This window comes from Schistocerca cancellata, chromosome 12 (assembly GCF_023864275.1).
Source record: "Schistocerca cancellata isolate TAMUIC-IGC-003103 chromosome 12, iqSchCanc2.1, whole genome shotgun sequence".
Lineage (NCBI taxonomy): Eukaryota > Metazoa > Arthropoda > Insecta > Orthoptera > Acrididae > Schistocerca > Schistocerca cancellata.
Genome location: NC_064637.1, coordinates 110,727,823 through 110,748,029, shown reverse-complemented (window position 1 = coordinate 110,748,029; position 20,207 = coordinate 110,727,823). Strand labels below are relative to the sequence as shown.

Sequence of the window (20,207 nt, the reverse complement as noted above, 5' to 3'; positions counted from 1 at the left end):
TGATAAACATTATGGTGACTCTGCACTTTCGATTAGAACAGTTTATAAGTGGTTCCAGAGTGACCATATGGGCACAAGTGATGCTGGACGCCCTGTGGAGGTTACGACTCCAGAAATCATTGATAAAATCCACGATATGGTGATGGATGATTGAAGAGTTAAGGTGCGAGAGATTTCTAGTGCTGTGGGCACCTCGAATGAACGGGTACATAAAATTTTGCATAAACATTTGGACATGACAAAGCTATCCGCAATATGGGGTTCACGCTTGACGAAAAACGGAATCGTGTGAAGTGTTTCAAGGATGATTTCCAGTTGTTCAGGAAGAATCCGCAGGACTTTAAGCGTCGTTTCGTCACTGTGGATGAAACATGGATACATTACTATACTTCTGAGACCAAACAACAATCTAAACAATGGTTCACCAAGGGAGAATGTGTACCAAAAAAGGCGAAGACCATTCCTTTGGCCAGAAAGGTTATGGCGACTGTCTTTTGGGATTCGCAAGGGATAATCCTCATCGACTATCTGGAAAAGGGTAAAACTATTACAGGTGCATATTATCCATCGTAATTGGATCGTTTGAAAACCGAGTTGCAAGAAAAACGCCGGTGATTGTGCCGCAAAAAAGTTGTTTTCCATCCCGACAATGTGCAAGCACACACCTCAGCAGTTGTTGTCGCAAAATTAATGGAAATAGGATTCCAACTCGTTTCACATCTCCCCCCCCCCCTATTCTCCAGACTTGGATCCCTCGGATTAATATTTGTTCCCAGATTTGAAAAAAATGGATGGCGGGACAAAGATCTTAAACGAGGAAAAGTGTACGATCGTCCATGTTCACAAACACTATAATACTCTTACGGGAAATACAAAACGAACAGTTACCACAGAAGTGGAAACGGACCACAAAGTGATTCTAAAAGGGTTCCGTTCTTACCGACTGAGGTACAGAAATATGCACGTACGCCTTTTGTAGGAAGACTCTCAAATAAATCAGCCAATCTCCTCAAAAGTACAAATATCAGTGTAAGTTTCTTCAGAAACAATAAGATGCCCAACATCAAGCCATCCTTAATATATATACACTTCCATCCATCGCTGTAATAAATCTGATATACACAAACTACGAGGTGCATTCAAGTTCGAAGGCCTCCGATTTTTTTTTTCTAATTAACTACTCACTCGAAATCGATGAAACTGGCGTTACTTCTCGACGTAATCGCCCTGCACACGTACACATTTTTCACAACGCTGACGCCATGATTCCATGGCAGCGGCGAAGGCTTCTTTAGGAGTCTGTTTTGACCACTGCAAAATCGCTGAGGCAATAGCAGCACGGCTGGTGAATGTGCGGCCATGGAGAGTGTCTTTCATTGTTGGAAAAAGCCAAAAGTCACTAGGAGCCAGGTCAGGTGAGTAGGGAGCATGAGGGATCACTTCAAAGTTGTTATCACGAAGAAACTGTTGCGTAACGTTAGCTCGATGTGCGGATGCGTTGTCTTGGTGAAACAGCACACGCGCAGCCCTTCCCGGACGTTTTTGTTGCAGTGCAGTGCAGCAAGGAATTTGAACTTCAAAACATTTTCGTAGGATGCACCTGTTACCGTAGTGCCCTTTGGAACGCAATGGGTAAGGATTACGCCCTCGCTGTCCCAGAACATGGACACCATCATTTTTTCAGCACTGGCGGTTACCCGAAATTTTTTTGGTGGCGGTGAATCTGTGTGCTTCCATTGAGCTGACTGGCGCTTTGTTTCTGGATTGAAAAATGGCATCCTCGCATTTGTCCCCAATTTGAAGAAATGGCTGGCGGGACAAAGATTTTATTCAAACGAAGAGGTGATTGCAGCAACTAATAGCTATTTTGCAGACTTGGACAATTCCTATTATTCGAAAGGGACCAACAAATTAGAACAGCGTTGGACGAAGTGTATAAGTCTAAAAGGAGACTTTCGAAAAATAAAAAAGGTTTTCCCAAACACGTAGGTAGTTTTTATTTTTGCACGGACTTTTCAAACGCCCCTCGTAGCGTTCCGTGTAAGGTTGGTGTGCAATGACTCCCAGAGAGAAAAATTCAATTCGCTGTGCATGAATTTCCGCAAAGAACTGAAAAAAGGAAGTGATGAAAGATCAGGGAGTGTGCTGCAGGATGTGTATTAATTCCTGATTGTTGAGGAAATTACAAATACCTCGTTGTCCACAACAACAGAAGAAACTGAAGATTATGGTGTAGAGACAGTGAGCAGATGTGTTATTTCATCTGAAGCAGTTTTCAGAATTGGAAAATAAGATCAGGTCAGGACAGCTGTCCAGCGAGTAAACATCCTTTTCTTCTTACAAGAGATGTCAGACCATGTAAACTTTCAGTCAGTAAATAATTGTTTTAATCAAATGACAGTATATGGTTTCGGAGACCTTTTTGAGTCCCAAACATCTATGATGTATTTATGCAGACTAAAGCGACAAGTGAAAATTTTTACCAAGGCCAGTAGTGCAAAGCCACTGTTACAGGGTGGCGTAGCGGTTAGCGCATCTACCTAGCAAGCAAGATACCCGCGTTCGAACTTCAGCATTGGTAAAAATTTTCATTCGTCGCTGCAGACTGCATCAGTAACTGTTTCATTTCGTGTGCAGCAGTAGAGAAATACACAGAAGATAGCACATGCACACGATAAATAACACAGTTCACGAACCTATGCTGGTGCGATGAGTCCCTAGTCCATTGAAATGTTCACTGGAGGCTTATTTCTTGCGTTTTGCATGGTTTCTGTTCGAGTCCTGCAGGACAAGCAACTCAGTCACAATAAGTACTAGTTGCACATCGCCGAGCTTCAACGTGTTCACTGCTACGGAAGATTATTGACACGTCTCCGGCCATAAATATCGCTCAAAATATTATTTTTTTTCCTCACAATATATTGACACAGTGTTACTGGACAATACATATTAATATCTTAAGTGTGTGAGTGGGGGGGGCGACTTTTAGCCGTTAAGTAATATAGGTGTCAAACATTTCCTTAACAAAACGACAGATCTGGTTTTGAACCTTTCTTTTTGAGCGTTGTGCCAATTACATTAATTTAGCGCAAAGAGCGGAAGGAAGCATAATAGCACAATATATACATTGAAGCGCCAAAGAAGCTGATACAGACATGCGTATTCAAATACAGAAGTATGTAAACAGGCAGAGTACGGCGCTGCGGTCGGCAACAAGGCAGAAAGTGTCTGGCGCAATTGTTAGATCGGTTACTGCTGCTACAATGGCAGGTTATCAAGATGTAAATGAGTCTGAACGTGGCTTTATAGTCGGCGCTCGGGCAGTGGGACACAGTATCCCCGAGGAAGTGGAGATTTTTCCCACATGACAATTTCAGGAGTGTACCGTGAATATCAGGAATCCGGGAAAATATCAAATCGCGGGCATCGCTGAGGCCGGAAAAAGGTCCTGCAAGAATGGGACCAATGACGACTGAAGGGAATCGTTCATTGTGACAGAAGTGCAACCCTTCCTGCTGATTGCTGCAGATTTCAATCCTGAGCCACCAGCATGTGAACCATTCAACGAAAAATCGTCGATACGGGCTTCCGGAGCCGACTGCACAACACAAAGCCTGGGACCGTCAATGCAGTCATTGCGCTGTTGACTACTGAAAAAAATTTGCCTGGTTGGTCGAGTCTCCTTTAAAATTTTATTGAGCGGATGGACGTGGACGTGTATGGAGAGAATCTCAGGAATCCATGGCCCCTGCTTATCAGCAGGGGGCTGTTCAAGGTGGTGTGGGGCGTGTGCTGTTGGAGTGTTGTGTACATAGTTCCGCATAGTCAGCGCGTACGCAGCTTTCCCACTAGAGCGCGCCCCACTAAGCACAACAGCGCAGGCGCAGTGCTCGTCCGTCTCCGCACTACGAGATGGCGCTGCCTAAGAGACGGACCAAATTCTGCTTCCGCTGATCTGCGTATTAATATGTAACGCAGCCAATGAGATTGTTGCTAATGTAGAACCTTTTCTCCTCGCGGCTCACACTCGCGTTGTTATACCTGAATGCGCGAGGTATTATAACGAGTGTACAGACCTCCGATTAGACAGTCTGCATTTGTCTGTAGTCAATTTTTAGTCTGCGCCTAATAAGGTTATCATATTCCTGTACATAGCCATGAAGAGAAATGTATAGACACTTTTTCAAGTATCAGAGATATGTGAGAATAAGATTAACGTACCAAGACGAAAGGAACTTCAGATTGTCAATTGAAAATAGCATCCAGAATCAAGTTAAGTAAGTTTTATAATTGTTATTATTTTAATAAATGTGTGTGAAAATTAATCAAGCTGTGTTTAAAGTTGGTCACCATCAATCTCCTACTCTAAGCGTGCAAGTGGAATTTCTATCGTCTGACCTGACGGCAGAAGATAAACACGCCACGATAAGACCACGAGACATATTGCTGACACTCGCCTACTTCGTTAGAGCGACAAGTCAAATAATCTGATGGTGTGTGTACCGAAGGTCTTACAGTATGCACACGACATGGAGTGATATGGGACTCTGACAGGTGACACGTACTTAAACATCCTGTCTGCTCACCTCCATCCATTCCGTCAGAATGCCCAGCTCCAGCTGGACAATGCGACACCCCCACATGTCCAGAAGCTCTAGGAACACTCTTCTGAATTTAAATGTTTCGCCAGGCCACCAGACATGAACATTATTAAACAGATCTGGGATGCCTTGCAACGTGCTGTTCGGAAGAGGTCTGCACCGTGTCGTACTGTTACGGATAGTCCTGCGGCATTCAAGGTGTAAATTCTGTGCAGGACTACTTCAGACATTAGTCGAGTCCATGCCACGTCGTGTTGCGGCACTTCTGCGTCGGGGGGCCCCTCATGATATGAGGCACTTATGCTAGTTTCTTTGGCTCCTAGTAATTTGATGTTTCAGTAATGAAACAACCAAAATAACTTCCGTGAAAGTTTGTAGGGGAAAACTAGCGCTCGGAAAGAAATCGGTACTGTATACAAGGAGTTAGGTATTTAACATGTTCTGAAATAAGCCGTGCAGTACTACCCCGCTGCGAAGTTCTTTTAAGTACATATTTTCTGTAGCCGATTAATTAAACACTGTTTCATTACAGTTGGCAAGTTGCGCCAAGTCTTAGACAAAGAGGAGAGTTACTCACCGAAGGAATTCTTCAGGTCTTCGAGCTGCTTCACCTCGTCGAAGTTCTGCAACAGAGAACAAGAGGCGCCGAATTAAAAGAAGGTTCTCAGCTCGCACGCTAATTAATGACCGGCTCCGAGGAGCAAAGAAAAACACACAAAAAAAGGAAGGTAGGTAGGTAGAGGTCTACCTACCTTCCTTCCTTCCTTTTTTTAATTAGGTAGGTAGACCTCTACTGCATTTGGTAACGTCGCTCGGCAAGTGATTTAATCAACGAGGTGTTAAATTTATTATGCATATTGTCGCATAAGAAGCTGAGTAGCACCGTGGTGTAGTGGTTATGATACTAAACTGTTGCTTGGGGGGGTCGTGAGTTCAAAACTGACATGGACTGTACAATTTAATTTCTATATTCAGTTAGAGTACATTCTAGAAGTATCCAAAAATATCAAGCATCATTGTACTGAGGGTTCTGTTGCTGGTGATGAAAAAGTCAGTATAAATTTGAAAACTGAATAAACCACGGAATAATGTAGACAGAGAAGTACAAATTGACACACATGCTTGGAATGTCGAGGAATAATGTTGTGAACAGCACTGTAAAGCATGTCCGGGGTTATGGTGAGGCATTGGTGTCGGATGTTGTCTTTCAGTATCCATAGAGATGTCGGTCAATCACGATACACTTGCGACTTCAGGTAACCCCAAAGCCAATAATCGCACGGACTCAAGTATGGGGACCTGGGAGGCCAAGCATGACGAAAGTGGCGGCTGAGCACACGATCATCACCAAATGACGCGCGCAAGAGATCTTTCACGCGCCATCTGTCGGACATTTTTTGAACTTTTGTATTTTTCTGTTCTAATAAAACCCCATGTCATTCCAAGCATGTGTGTCAATTTTTACCTCTCTGTCTACATTATTCCGTGGTTTATTAAGTTTTCAAATTTATACTGACTGTTTTGATCACCCTGTATACTGTATGTGTTGTGGCCGTATGCAGTTCGCTCTGTGCTCTTGTATGTGCAAGTGCTGAATAAACCTTCGTTAAGTGAAGTTAGTGTTCGTTATTCATATAAGTACACCTTCCTTATTTGAAAAATAAAAGGTCAAAAATTGTCTTCCTCTGTGATAAATAATACACACTCACAAAAAAGGTTAACCGATTTTGAAAATATGTGAAGTGGGACATAGGTTGGTGTTTTCGTGTGAAGCTAGGATTTTTTTGCTGTCAAATTTTTAAAATGGTTTAATCAGGATGGAAATTATGGAAAGAGTACAACGAATTAATACCAAAACACATTTATTCATCCGACAATGAAAAATCCTACAAAAGTCCACAACATATCTACACATGTTGTCTTTGGCACAACACACACCAATGTTTTCTACATTATATGAAGTTTTTTGGGGCATATACGTCCCACTAAGTACAAATCAGCTGAATTACTGAAGTGTGTAGTAATGTTTCAAAACTGTGTCTATGATGTATAATAAAAAGCACTTGGTTACTTCAGACACTCTTGGAACGGAGAAGATGGTTTGCTCTGATTTCCGTAAAACATACACACATAGCTCAACTCTGGGTCTAACTTTAGTGGGACATATGTGTCGCATCAATAACGAAAGGTTTAAAAAAAGTTGCGCACAATTTATAACACATTACCGCCTACACAAATAAATAACTGAAGTTTTCGGTGTAACACACACTGCTCGTCATGAAAATTGCATTACCAGAAACGATAGACAATAACCAGATTTTACTTATTGTACTTGAAGAGTGCAGTATTGATTGAACATGTTTTTGTTTGTTACATCTCTGAACTAGTGGTTAAAAAACAACGGCTACCAACACATCTTACAGTCCCCTGACGTTACCATGTTCATCAGGTCCCATGGTGCCCTATATAAAAGGAAAAGGAGATAAATAAGAGCTGGAAATTGCATAGTACATTATTAGTAGAAGCACAGACAGCAACGTGTCTTCATTTATTTGAAGGCTTGCATTTTTATTATTTTTCGTGTAACTCGCAATATTATTGCAATAAACGTTTCTCGGACAAATTCCAGCGTACGATTCCGACCGTCAGGTTTGTCCATTGACATCATACGGGACCCAAAGATGCCTCATACACGGCGGGGACAAACTGAAATCTAACCCAACAACTGCAAAATCAAATAAATGGTAACATATATAAAAGCCATCAGTGACAGGAAGCAGAGGAAGATCAACGCAAAACAAATCGACAATTACAATTCACCTACATAGTACAATTCTAGTTGTCGATTCACAAGATTTGTTGTAAACACAGTTTCGAAATTACGGTAAAAGATAGGTCACGGTTAGCACAGAGAGCAATGTTTCACAATTTCTACATGTAATGACAGCCCTCAAAAAAAGGCGATTTACAACAGGTGTCAGAACAACATTTGGAAATCATCTTTTTTTTTAAGCGTTGTCAGTCTGCTCATCGAAGATGTTGTGAGACAACATCCTTTTATTTGTAAATATTTCTTCAATGATATTCATAATATTGCCATTGTTTGAATATTGAAGGATCCTTAACTATGTGAGCAGCAAAGGCGGACTTGTTAAGTCGAATTGCACTGAGGTGCTTCTTAAGTGGAAGCCTGTGCCTGTCTAGCTAATGTAGTAATTTGGACAAGATTGTCGTACTACGAGGTGCATTCAAGTTCTAAGGCCTCCGGTTTTTTTTCTCCGGACTGGAAAGAGATAGAAACATGCGCATTGTTTTAAAACGAGGCCGCGTTCATTGTCAATACGTCCCAGAGATGGCAGCACCGTACCGCAGATAGAATTTTACCGCCAGCGTCGAGCATGAGAACAGTTTTAAATACTTAAAATGGCGACGTTTTCCTTACTTGACAGCGTGCAATCATTCGTTTTCTGAATTTCCGTGGTGTGAAACCAATTGAAATTCATCGACAGTTGAAGGAGACATGTGGTGACGGAGTTGTGGATGTGTCGAAAGTGCGTTCGTGGGTGCGACAGTTTAATGAAGGCAGAACATCGTGTGACAACAAACCGAAACAACCTCGGGCTCGCACAAGCCGGTCTGACGACACGATCGAGAAAGTGGAGAGAATTGTTTTGGGGGATCGCCGAATGACTGTTGAACAGATCGCCTCCAGAGTTGGCATTTCTGTGGGTTCTGTGCACACAATCCTGCATGACGAACTGAAAATGCGAAAAGTGTCATCCAGGTGGGTGCCACGATTGCTGATGGACGACCACACGGCTGCCGGTGTGGCACGTTGCCAAGCAATGTTGACGCGCAACGACAGCACGAATGGGACTTTCTTTTCTTCAGTTGTGACAATGGATGAGACGTGGATGCCATTTTTCAATCCAGAAACAAAGCGCCAGTCAGCTCAATGGAAGCACACAGATTCACCGCCACCAAAAAAATTTCGGGTGACCGCCAGTGCTGAAAAAATGATGGTGTCCATGTTCTGGGACAGCGAGGGCGTAATCCTTACCCATTGCGTTCCAAAGGGCACTACGGTAACAGGTGCATCCTACGAAAACGTTTTGAAGTACAAATTCCTTCCTGCACTGCACTGCAACAAAAACGTCCGGGAAGGGCTGCGCGTGTGCTGTTTCACCAAGACAACGCACCCGCACATCGAGCTAACGTTACGCAACAGTTTCTTCGTGATAACAACTTTGAAGTGATTCATCATGCTCCCTACTCACCTGACCTGACTCCTAGTGACTTTTGGCTTTTTCCAACAATGAAAGACACTCTCCATGGCCGCACATTCACCAGCCGTGGTGCTATTGCCTCAGCGATTTTGCAGTGGTCAAAACAGACTCCTAAAGAAGCCTTCGCCGCTGCCATGGAATCATGGCGTCAGCGTTGTGAAAAATGTGTACGTGTGCAGGGCGATTACGTCGAGAAGTAACGCCAGTTTCATCGATTTCGAGTGGGTAGTTAATTAGAAAAAAATCGGAGGCCTTCGAACTTGAATGCACCTCGTAGTTTGTGTATATCAGATTTATTACAGCGATGGATGGAAGTGTATATATATTAAGGATGGCTTGATGTTGGGCACCTTATTGTTTCTGAAGAAACTTACACTGACATTTGTTCTTTTGAGGATATTGGCTGATTTATTTGAGAGTCTTCCTACAAAAGGCGTACGTGCATATTTCTGTACCTCAGTCAGTAAGAACGGAACCCTTTTAGAATCACTTTGTGGTCCGTTTCCACTTCTGTGGTAGCTGTTCGTTTTGTATTTCCCGTAAGAGTATTATAGTGTTTGTGAACACGGACGATCGTACACTTTTCCTTCAAAATTTTCGGCTGTCCACGTCTGAGTCTTAAATAACCAGTGGAAGAGGGAGCTGCCCGGAGGGTTTTTCAGCACAGGCAGGTGTAGACGCAGGAGCAGCAGCCAAGTTAACCGGGTTTTCTCCGTTGGGCCATTTTGACTGCAGCCTGGAGCATCTTAATTTGCATTCAGCTGTCTTTACTGCGGACTGCCTGTTGCATTTTTGAAAAGGGGTTTTCTTACCGCCAACAGCAAACGCAATACTGTTCCTATTTGCGATATTCAGCTATGCGACCCAATTCTATCTTCTTCCACTTACATACGGAAGACAGAGAGGAGAAGGGATTTCTGTGGAGAAGAGTTACACCGGTTTGCAGTTAATTAGAATAGGCCTACGTCCTCGAACAGCTGCAGTGCGAACGTTTAGAAGACTATTCGCGCCTTTTTTTTGAACGGGTTAATGAGAGGGAAAAATACTTGTCGGTCTGAATACAGACATTTCTTTTCAACGTATTTTTAATTTTTAAGTAATTTAATATTTGTAAACTATCACGTGTTTTACTTTTGTTATGGAATTTCCTTACGGAGATCTACGTCTACATGTATACTCCGCTAGCCACCAAGCGGTGTGTGGCGGAGAGCACAATTCGCGCCAAAGTCATATCTCTCCCCCCCCCCCCCCCCTGTTTCACTCTCACTCGCGGATCGCGCAAGGGAAAAACGATTGTCTGAACGCCTCAGTACCAGCTCTTATTTCCCTTATCTTTGAATGATGATCATTACGCGATTTGGAAGTTGGTGATAATAATATATGCTCAACATCCTCGGTGAAGATCGGATTTCGGAATTTACAGAGCAGCCCCTTCTGTTTAGCGCGTCGTGTATGTGCAAGTGTGTCCTACTTCAAACTTTCTGAGACTTGTAACGCTCTCAAGATGGGGCTAAATGTATCAGTCACGAATCTTGCCGCACTTCTTTGGACCTTCTCAATCTCTTGAATCAGACCCAACTGGAAAGGGTCCCAAACAGACGAACAATTTTCTAAGACTGGACAAACTAACGTATTGTAAGCCATTTCCTTTGTTGAAGGACTGCGTCGCTTCAGGATTCTACCAATGAACTGCACTCTAGAGTTCGCCTTACTCGTTACTTGTGTAGTCTGATCATTCCATTTGAGATCATTTCGAATAGTCATACCCAGATACTTGACTGATGTTACCGCTCCAAAGACTGATCATTGATTTTGTACTCATACATTAATTGGGAATTTCGCCTTGTTATACGCGGTAGATTACACTTACTAATATTGAGAGATAACTGCCAGTCATTACACCACGCATTTATTTTCTGCAAATCCTCATTGATTTCTTCACAACTTTCGTGTGATACTACTTTTCTGTAGACTACAGCATCATCGGCTGCTGTCGATACCATCAACCAGATCGTTTATGTAAATCGTAAAAAGCAGAGGACCTATTACGCTGCCCTGGGGCACACCTGAAGTTACGCTTGTTTCTGTTGAAGTCTCCCCATTCAGGACGACATACTGCTCCCGGTCTGTTAGAAAACTTTCTGTCCAACCGCATATGTCATCGCATACACCGTAAGCGCTCACTTTTTGTTGCTTAAGGAGTAACTGGTTACTGTAATTCAGAGAACCGTTGTTACTTTGTTGAATGATTCCATACCGCCAGCAACTTTCAACTTTTGGTTTATTTTTTCGTGCTACCGTTCAATTTCGGCACTAGGCTGTTTTCAGGTACTTAGACATATGTCGTTCAAAATAACCTACAGCCGAATCGTACAAAGAACAGCGGACTCATCCCAAATTATTTTAGCTGCTGCGCTGTAGGACGATGAGAATCGTTTCGCATACAATAGTGCACACCTAAAATGTTTGGGGCTTGTCGTCCCCTAGACCAGATGATAAGTCAAGATTCTATTTTCAAGTGAATTTTTGTACCACGAAGGCTTTAATCGATTTTCACCAAGTCCTGTTAGTTGATTAAACTGATTTTTTTTTTGCATGTGCAGAATCAACGACAGCGCTGTATGGCACTTCCATGTGGCGCAAATCTAAGAATATGACTCCGAATTAGTATACGAATTCCCATTTTATTCAAAATTCATATCTCAGTGTTTTCACAGGTTTCCTGTTCGCTTCAAAATTGTTGTCTTTCAGTTTCCAGTATACCTGTATACAAGTCAACAATTTTGCTCGGGCGCTTGTTGTTATGTGTCATGCTGTCCTCGACTTAAAGACTCAATACATTTGGAAATGACTCGTCACTTAGCCTTGGGCGTCCGAAAGCTTGCGCCTTGGTCATCTTTCTGTTATCAGAGATAAAATAAAATCAGTATTACAAAGCTTTTTATAAAGGCTTCAGTTCCTAGCGGGATCCATAAAATGATGACAATTTAACATTGTTCATTGTGTACCAGGATGAATGTATCTCTTTTTCAGAGCTGACTTCAACGAACTTTTATGTGAAGTCAATGCTCCTAGTTCTAGCATCAGAGCCCATTTAAAAGGAGGAAAAAAAATCCATCTACAGGCACTGACGTGTCTTTCGTTAAAAAGAAACTAGCTGACAACCCGACGTTGCCTGGGCAATTATTTTGTCAGTTTCCTATTAGAATCGGAAACAAAAAAAAATGAAATTTTTTCGATATTACACTACAAACACAATTCATTTCCATGAATTTGCGAAAATAAACTTTCAAATTATCAGGCAGCTAGACAAAGAAATATGCGACAGTACAGCTCCTTGCGTGTCTACAACGCGATTTTGTAAACATCTCTATGGCTCTGTCGACGGCTATTGTTTTCGTCTATAGCCATTTGCGTTTCGCAATTGAAAGCGCTGACAAGTGTTAGGGATTTCCCTAATTAGACACGACTGTTCGAGCATGATAGTACTGAAGAATAAATGTATAAAAACTTCACGCTTCTCAATGTTCCTGACGTTATATCTCCTGAACTGTGTGTCGTACAATGATTTATTTGAGAAGTGCATTTAGCGGTATATGTGAACACTGTACGCGAATAATGTTACGAATACAGTTAGATGCAAAGAAGAAAATGGTCGAGCGGTTCTAGGCGCTTCAGTCCGGAACCACGCGGCTGCTACGGTCGCAGGTTCGAATCCTGCGTCGGGCATGGATGTGTGTGATGCCCTTAGGTTGGTTCAGTCTAGGGGACTGATGACCTCAGATATCAAGTCACATAGTGCTTAGAACCATTTCAAAGAAGAAAACAAAATTTAAACATCCTGCATGATCCAGGAGTAGTTCACGCACCTCATTGTTTATTACGTCATATCTCCTGAACTGTCGTAAGTGGTCCTTACCCCCACAGAGAATGTTGCCTGACGGTAAGGAATATATGTACCGTTTGCCTGAAATCGGTCCTGTGGTTTATGAGGTGTCGAACCACATTTACATAGAAAAGTAAAAAACTTCAGAGGCCAAGACTCCTTTCATCTTATATGTGAACGTGAGCTTGTCCAGTCGTTCCAATATGTATGATATTTTATGAAAATTTTCTTTTATTCTTGACAGGAATGTACAAATGGGCAAACGTGAGACCCATATATGTTATAAACGTGATACATAGCATGAACGAACACAGCTATGGATAACAGAATCCATACATATTGTAAAAATGTATGTACTACGTTGGTGCATAAGTTCGTAGTATGTTGCATGTTGGTGTTTCGGATTGCTATGGGTTTATTTATCGATTGTCGTTTTTTATTTGGAGTACAGTATAGCTATCTGAGTTTAGATTTTGTCAGCTGGAGATAGTAAGTGGAGCTGTGCTCGCTAGAAGATGGAGTGCCAAGTGGGGAGATCAGAATATTTCCTATATACAGGGTGTTTATAAATGAATATCGGGGTTTTAACGCTTTATAATATTTATTATATTAAACTTAGAATTATAAATGATATGTCAGGTGAAAGAGCAACTCGAACAGTTTTACCAAGAACCTTATAAATGTTCAATGTGAGAACCATCTGTCACACGTCACACATCAAGTCTATGTACCCAAGCGCTGGATAGGCCGGAAGGAGCCCAGTGATAGGGCTTGCTTTGCATGGCCTCCACGTTCACCCGACCTAACGCCGTGCGATTTTTTCCTTTGGGGCTTCATCGAGGATCGTGTGTATGTGCCTCCGCTACCAGCAGACCTCCCTGAATTAAGAAATCGGACTGAAGCATGTAATATCCACGATATAAATTTTAGCTACAGTGCGACGAGAGGAAATTATGCCTCTAACAATTATAGCTACGACATATGGAAAAACAGCGAAATAAAACGATGATAAATATTAATTATTTATATAATATTTTATGGTCTAATTGGACATATCGATGTGTATTATTCAAATACAATGATAATTGTAAATTCCTTTTATGATCTGCGTTTGTCTTCCTTTGTTTTTACCTTTTGTTGGTTGGCTTTTGTAGGTTGCGGACGCAAGACGCATATCAAACTGAGGTCTGTTAAGAAATGTTAATTATTACTTGAGAATAGAGTTCATTATTATTATAAACACGAATGAATAATTATATTTTTAACTTTAATTCCTCTCTCAATAAGCATTATCTGTGTTAATTATTTCTTTCCGCTGGAAGGAGCGCAGCTATTGATGATAGCGATTTGTATCGCGTTTTTGTATGTGTTTCTTACGAAAGTATCAAAGGCTTGCTTCATGCAAATTAGTCTAAATAATGCACAATATGAAACTAAAGTTTAATAAGCATTTCAAATACTGCAGCCATCTTAACAATTACCTCAGCGGCAAATTCAAATTACGCAACTCTGCAGACATAAATGCCGAAGGTAATAAAAATGTGTAAAAATAAATGTGCACCGGTGGTCCCGAACTCTTTTTAATGAATAATTCGAATCAGATTGGTTCTTTAAAAACAGTGCTCATAGCACGATCCATATAACAAACGTTTGTTGCTGATGTATGGAGCCGAAATTAATTATGCACGAGTTGCGAAGAATATTGTTTCAGGTAACATACGCCAGTGTTGTGCGCGGCTGATGTTCGGTGGTTTTAATGATCATTTTGCTGAAGATAACTGTTTCCATCATAATCAATAGTTGTATAGAATCTGTTGCATGAACTGTGATTTATGACACACAACGTTAACTTGGATTTCTTTAGCAACTTGACCAAATCTTTAGCAGGGAGAAAAAAAATATTTTGTAATTAGTCACTGTAATGAAATAAGATTATCGTTTTCATTTACGAATCAGTTAAATACCAAACCAATGAATAACACACCGAACGCCACAAGCAGCAGTTACTAAGACCACCGAAGACACACTTATAAATGTTTGGGAAGAACTCGGCTATAGACTTGATGTGTGACAAATGGTGCTCACATTGAACATTTATAAGGTACTTGGTAAAATGTTAGAGTTGCTCTTTCATTTGACATATCATTTATAACTGTAAGTTTAATATAACAAATATTATAAAGTGTTGAAACCCTGATATTCATTTATAAACACCCTGTATTATTTTGCTTCAGTTCAGTTCAAGAGAGCGTTGACAGCTTTGCTGAGTCTGTGTGTGTGTATCTTCCTGTTATATCGTATCATGTAGGAGCAGGTTCACAATAATGACGCAAACTCTAATTCAGTAATAATGCATGTTCATGTAGTACTCATCAGGACAGTTCAGAATTTATCGTGAGTTTGAGACTGTAATTACGAATTAAATATCTAATAACTTGTCTCGTTGATGAGCGAACTACGGGAGTCTGCTTTGTAATACGTTTCAATTCCGAGTATTTACGTACTTAATTAAATATTTTTAGAGTGTTATCTAGTTCCAAATTTCTCGTTATTAAACTCCAATGTTCAGAACTGTGTTTCCCTTTTCGTAACGTTGTTAGCTGTTCCCAGTAGACGATTTCCTCCGACCGCCAGCAAGAGTTTCTGACGTCAGCTAATTTGCCACAAGTCGCAGTAGCGGAACAGTTGAGCGGAGCTGTGGAAGTTCGAGCGCACTCCGTGGCCCACTTACTGCGACTGCGGTCCAGCGCAAAGTCGGTGGCAGGCAGTCGGCACGCTTCAAAGAGAAACCAGACCGAGGCACATCGCCTTACAGATTTTTCTGTTCTTAATTCACTATCTGAAATGTACTCGCTTTTCTTGATCTACTTTTTTCTTTCGTGAAATGGACACAAAGTGTGCAACTGTTCATTTCATTCGTATATAAACTAGCTTAAACTGGACGAATATGTTTTGTGGTCATCCAACACGCTACATGCGATTGTTCCCGCGACAAACACGATTCTTTTGAATTTACTCTGCAGCACTGGAACTTTTCCCTTTGTGTTTTACTGATAGTCACACTAGTCGGAGCGTTTGAAAGCTGAATAGAAACTTAATTGGACTAAATACTGACTTGCCTTTTTCATTTACGCCCCTGTTTTGTTGTTTAAAGGCTTTTTTTCTTAACGATTGACGAGGAACACTGGCCAATTTAGGAATTCAGTTGGGAATTGAACGTTTCCGTCTTGCTTCGGCATTCTATCACTTTAATTTTTTTCCCCATGGTGTTATATTCTGTTTTCGCTGCTTGTTTCTCGAACTACGTCATATTTTGTTCCTAAATTGTTGGCTTACACTAGCATTCTTTATTTATGCACACTACTTGCTATTAAAATTGCTACACCAAGAAGAAATGCAAATGATAAACGGGTATTCATTGGACAAATATATTATACTAGAACTGGCAAGTGATTACATTTCCACGCAAATTGGGTGCATAGATCTTGAGAAATCAGTACCAGAACAACCTCCTCTGACCGTAATAACTGCTTTGATACGTCTGGGCATTGAGTCAAACAGAGCTCGGATGGCGTGTACAGGTACAGCTGCCCATGCAGCTTCAACAGGATACCACAGTTCATCAAGAGTAATGACTGGCGTATTGTGACGAGCCAGTTGCTCGGCCACCATTGACCAGACGTTTTCAGTTGGTCAGAGATCTCGAGAATGTGCTGGCCAGGGCAGCAGTCGGACATTTTCAGTATCCAGAAAGGTCCGTACAGGACATGCAACATGCGGTCGTGCATTATCCTGCTGAAATGTAGGGTTTCGCAGGGATCGAATGAAGGGTAGTGCCACGGGTCGTAACACATCTGAAATGTAACGTCAATGCCGTCAATGCGAACAAGAGGTGACCGAGACGCGTAACCAATGGCACCCCATACCATCACACCGGGTGATACGCCTGTCATCTCGACTGCTACTGAAACGAGGCCGTTGGGATCTAGTACGGCGTTCCGTATTACCCTCATGAACCCACCGATTCCATATTGTGCTAACAGTCATTGGATCTCGACCAACGCGAGCAGCAATGTCGCGATACGATAAACCGCAATCGCGATAGGCTACAAACCGACGTTTATCAAAGTCGGAAACGTGATGGTACGCATTTCTCCTCCTTACACGAGGCATCACAACAACGTTTCACCAGGCAACGCCCGTCAACTGCTGTTTGTGTATGAGAAATCGGTTGGAAACTTTCCTCATGTCAGCACATTGTAGGTGTCGCCACCGGTGCCAACCTCGTGTGAATGCTCTGAAAAGCTAATCATTTGCATATCACAGCGTCTTCTTCCCCTCGGTTAAATTTCGCGTCTGTAGTACGTCATCTTCGCGGTGTAGCAATTTTAATGGCCAGTAGTGTGTTTTTGATGGGGCCTGACCACTCATGAGATGAGATGTTCCCCTGTTGTACGCAGTAATTTCCGCACTTAAGGCAAAAGGGTACCATACCCTAATCACAAGTAACATCCCATATTTCTCTGTTAGCACCATATATGATGGCAGGTAATGTCCTCTAGCCATTCGCAAAGCCTTCCATAGGATAGCCACAGGGTATAACGTCATTCGTTAATCAAAATCACTCGTTTCCACTCGTGTCTTTCTTCACACCAAGTACGGCTTATTATTGATTATAGAATGAGGAGCTACTCGGCCGTTCTTTTATATCACGAATGATCCGCTGATTTGATGCGACTTCTTTTTACAACCGCCCTTTACAATGCTGGTCGGGTCTCTGTCGTCGGTACACGGAGTCTGTCTGGTCCTTGATTTTGCTGTGGTCGTTCCTTGACGTTTCCACTTCAATCACATCGCCACCAGCCTACATGGGCAGGTTGAAATATTCCTGATGGATTTGTTACTCTGGCGACGTCCAGTTACTGACCGAATCATTCTGCTGTTAGTGCTTCTCTTCTGACAACGCAGTACTCCCCGTCTCCCATCAGTTTAATAAGTCACAGCTGCAAAATATGAACACGAATTCTTTACAGTCGAATGGAAAAACTGGTAGAAGCCGACCTCGCGGAAGATCAGTTTGGATTCCGTAGAAATACTGGAACACGTGAGGCAATACTGACACCACGACTTATCTTAGAAGAAAGATTAAGAAAAGGCAAACCTACGTTTCTAGCATTTGTAGACTTAGAGAAAGCTTTTGACATGGTTGACTGGAATACTCTCTTTCAAATTCTAAAGGTGGCAGGGGTAAAATACAGGGAGCGAAAGGCTATTTACAATTTGTACAGAAACCAGGTGGCAGTTGTAAGAGTCGAGGGGTATGAAAGGGAAGCAGTGGTTGGGAAGGGAGTGAGACAGGGTTGTAGTCTCTCCCCGATACTATTCAATCTGTATATTGAGCGAGCAGTAAAGGAAACAAAAGAAAACTTCGGAGTCGGTATTAATAAACCATGGAGAAGATATAAAAACTCTGAGGTTCGCCGATGACACTGTAATTCTGTCAGAGATAGCAAAGGACTTGGAAGAGCAGTTGAACGGAATGGACAGTGTCTTGAAAGAACGATATAAGATGAATATCAACAAAAGCAAGACAAGGAGAATGGAATGTAGTCAAATTAAGTCCGGTGATGCTGCGGGAATTGGATTAGGAAATGAGACACTTAAAGTACTAAAGGAGTTTTGCTATTTGGGGAGCAAAATAACTGATGATGGTCGAAGTAGAGAGGATATAAAATGTAGACTGGCAATGGCAAGGAAAGCGTTTCTGAAGAAGAGAAATTTGTTAACATCGAGTATTGATTTAAGTGTTAGGAAGTCGTTTCTGAAAGTATATAGTTTAGACAAAAAGAGAACAGAAGCTTTCGAAATGTGGTGCTACAGAAGAATGCTGAAGATTAGATGGGTAGATCACGTAACTAATGAGGAGGTATTGAATAGAATTGGGGAGAAGAGGAGTTTGTGGCACAACTTGACTAGAAGAAGGGATCGGTTGGTAGGACATGTTCTGAGACATCAAGGGCTGGCCAGTTTAGTACTGGATGGCAGCGTGGAGGGTAAAAATCGTAGAGGGAGACCAAGAAATGAATACACTAAGCAGATTCACAAGGATGTAGGCTGCAGTAGGTACTGGGAGATGAAGAAATTTGCACAGGATAGAGCTGCACCAAAGCAGTCTTAGGACTGAAGACCACAACATCCACGACAGAAATAGTTCAGAGAGATACCTATCACCATTATGCTCATGTACTAGCTTGGAAAGAGGTTTATCCAATTCGCAGTGGTGGTGGTTAGTGTTTAACGTCCCGTCGACAACGAGGTCATTAGAGACGGAGCGCAAGCTCGGGTTAGGGAAGGATTGGGAAGGAAATCGGCCGTGCCCTTTCAAAGGAACCATCCCGGTATTTGCCTGAAACGATTTAGGGAAATCACGGAAAACCTAAATCAGGATGGCCGGAGACGGGATTGAACCGTCGTCCTCCCGAATGCGAGTCCAGTGTGCTAACCACTGCGCCACCTCGCTCGGTCAATTCGCAGTGTTCGTATAGTAGATACACGACAACGAATCCCCGCCTGCCCCTTACGAACGGCCGAATTTCAGCACGTGGTAAACGTGATTACGAGTTAACTGTTCAGAAATTGAACATTAAACCAGGCACAAATGTAAGTAATTTTAATGGTGCAATAGCAGAACGTTTTTGCTGTCAAGAAATAAAATTAACTCAGCAAGGCAGAAACCCTGTCTTGGAGCTACGATCTGTTCTCACCAACCGCTAGCTGCAGAGTGTCCTTTCTCCACCGAGCTTCGCGTAACTACCGGTGCAACGGAAGCTACCAGAGTGGTAGGCTTCTGCCACCAGCCTCAGACTAAAAGGGGTAAACCTTTTTGTCCAGGTACTGCGATCCTAAGTTGGTCATCATGTGCTACCCTCCAAACGAGAAGCAAACATCACCTGCTCCTAGTAGCCGACAACCAACTCAGCATCCCCCACAAAAGAAACCCGAAACTACTCGTAAAAACACTCATTCAGTCACATTTACGCACACACAGGGTAGGGTGAAGGGAGAAACGTAATAAATAAAGGTCATGATTTCCTATGGAACACAAAAAAATCAAACATAATATCATTTAATAAGCCTTACTTTGATTGCTCAGTCTTTCTGGGAGAGTTAATATGGCTCTGAGCACTATGGGACTTAACATCTTAGGTCATCAGTCCCCTAGAACTTAGAACTACTTAAACCTAACTAACCTAAGGACATCACACAACACCCAGCCATCACGAGGCAGAGAAAATCCCTGACCCCGCCGGGAATCGAACCCGGGAACCCGGGCGTGGGAAGCGAGAACGCTACCGCACGACCACGAGATGCGGGCGAGAGTTAATATATTAAACCGCAATCAGGCGGTGGACAGAAGAGGATGCACAGAATCCA

The 20,207-nt window shown here is 42.2% G+C and overlaps 1 protein-coding gene across 1 annotated transcript in view; it reads right to left on the bottom strand.

The window, feature by feature from the left end:
* The window catches only part of LOC126109673 (uncharacterized), a 320,193-nt gene that overhangs the window by 65,521 nt on the left and 234,465 nt on the right, over window positions 1–20,207 (bottom strand). The window contains exon 3 of the mRNA XM_049914724.1: window positions 5,179–5,224. Coding sequence (XP_049770681.1) covers window positions 5,179–5,224 — 46 coding nt within the window. The remainder of the gene's footprint in view (window positions 1–5,178; window positions 5,225–20,207) is intronic.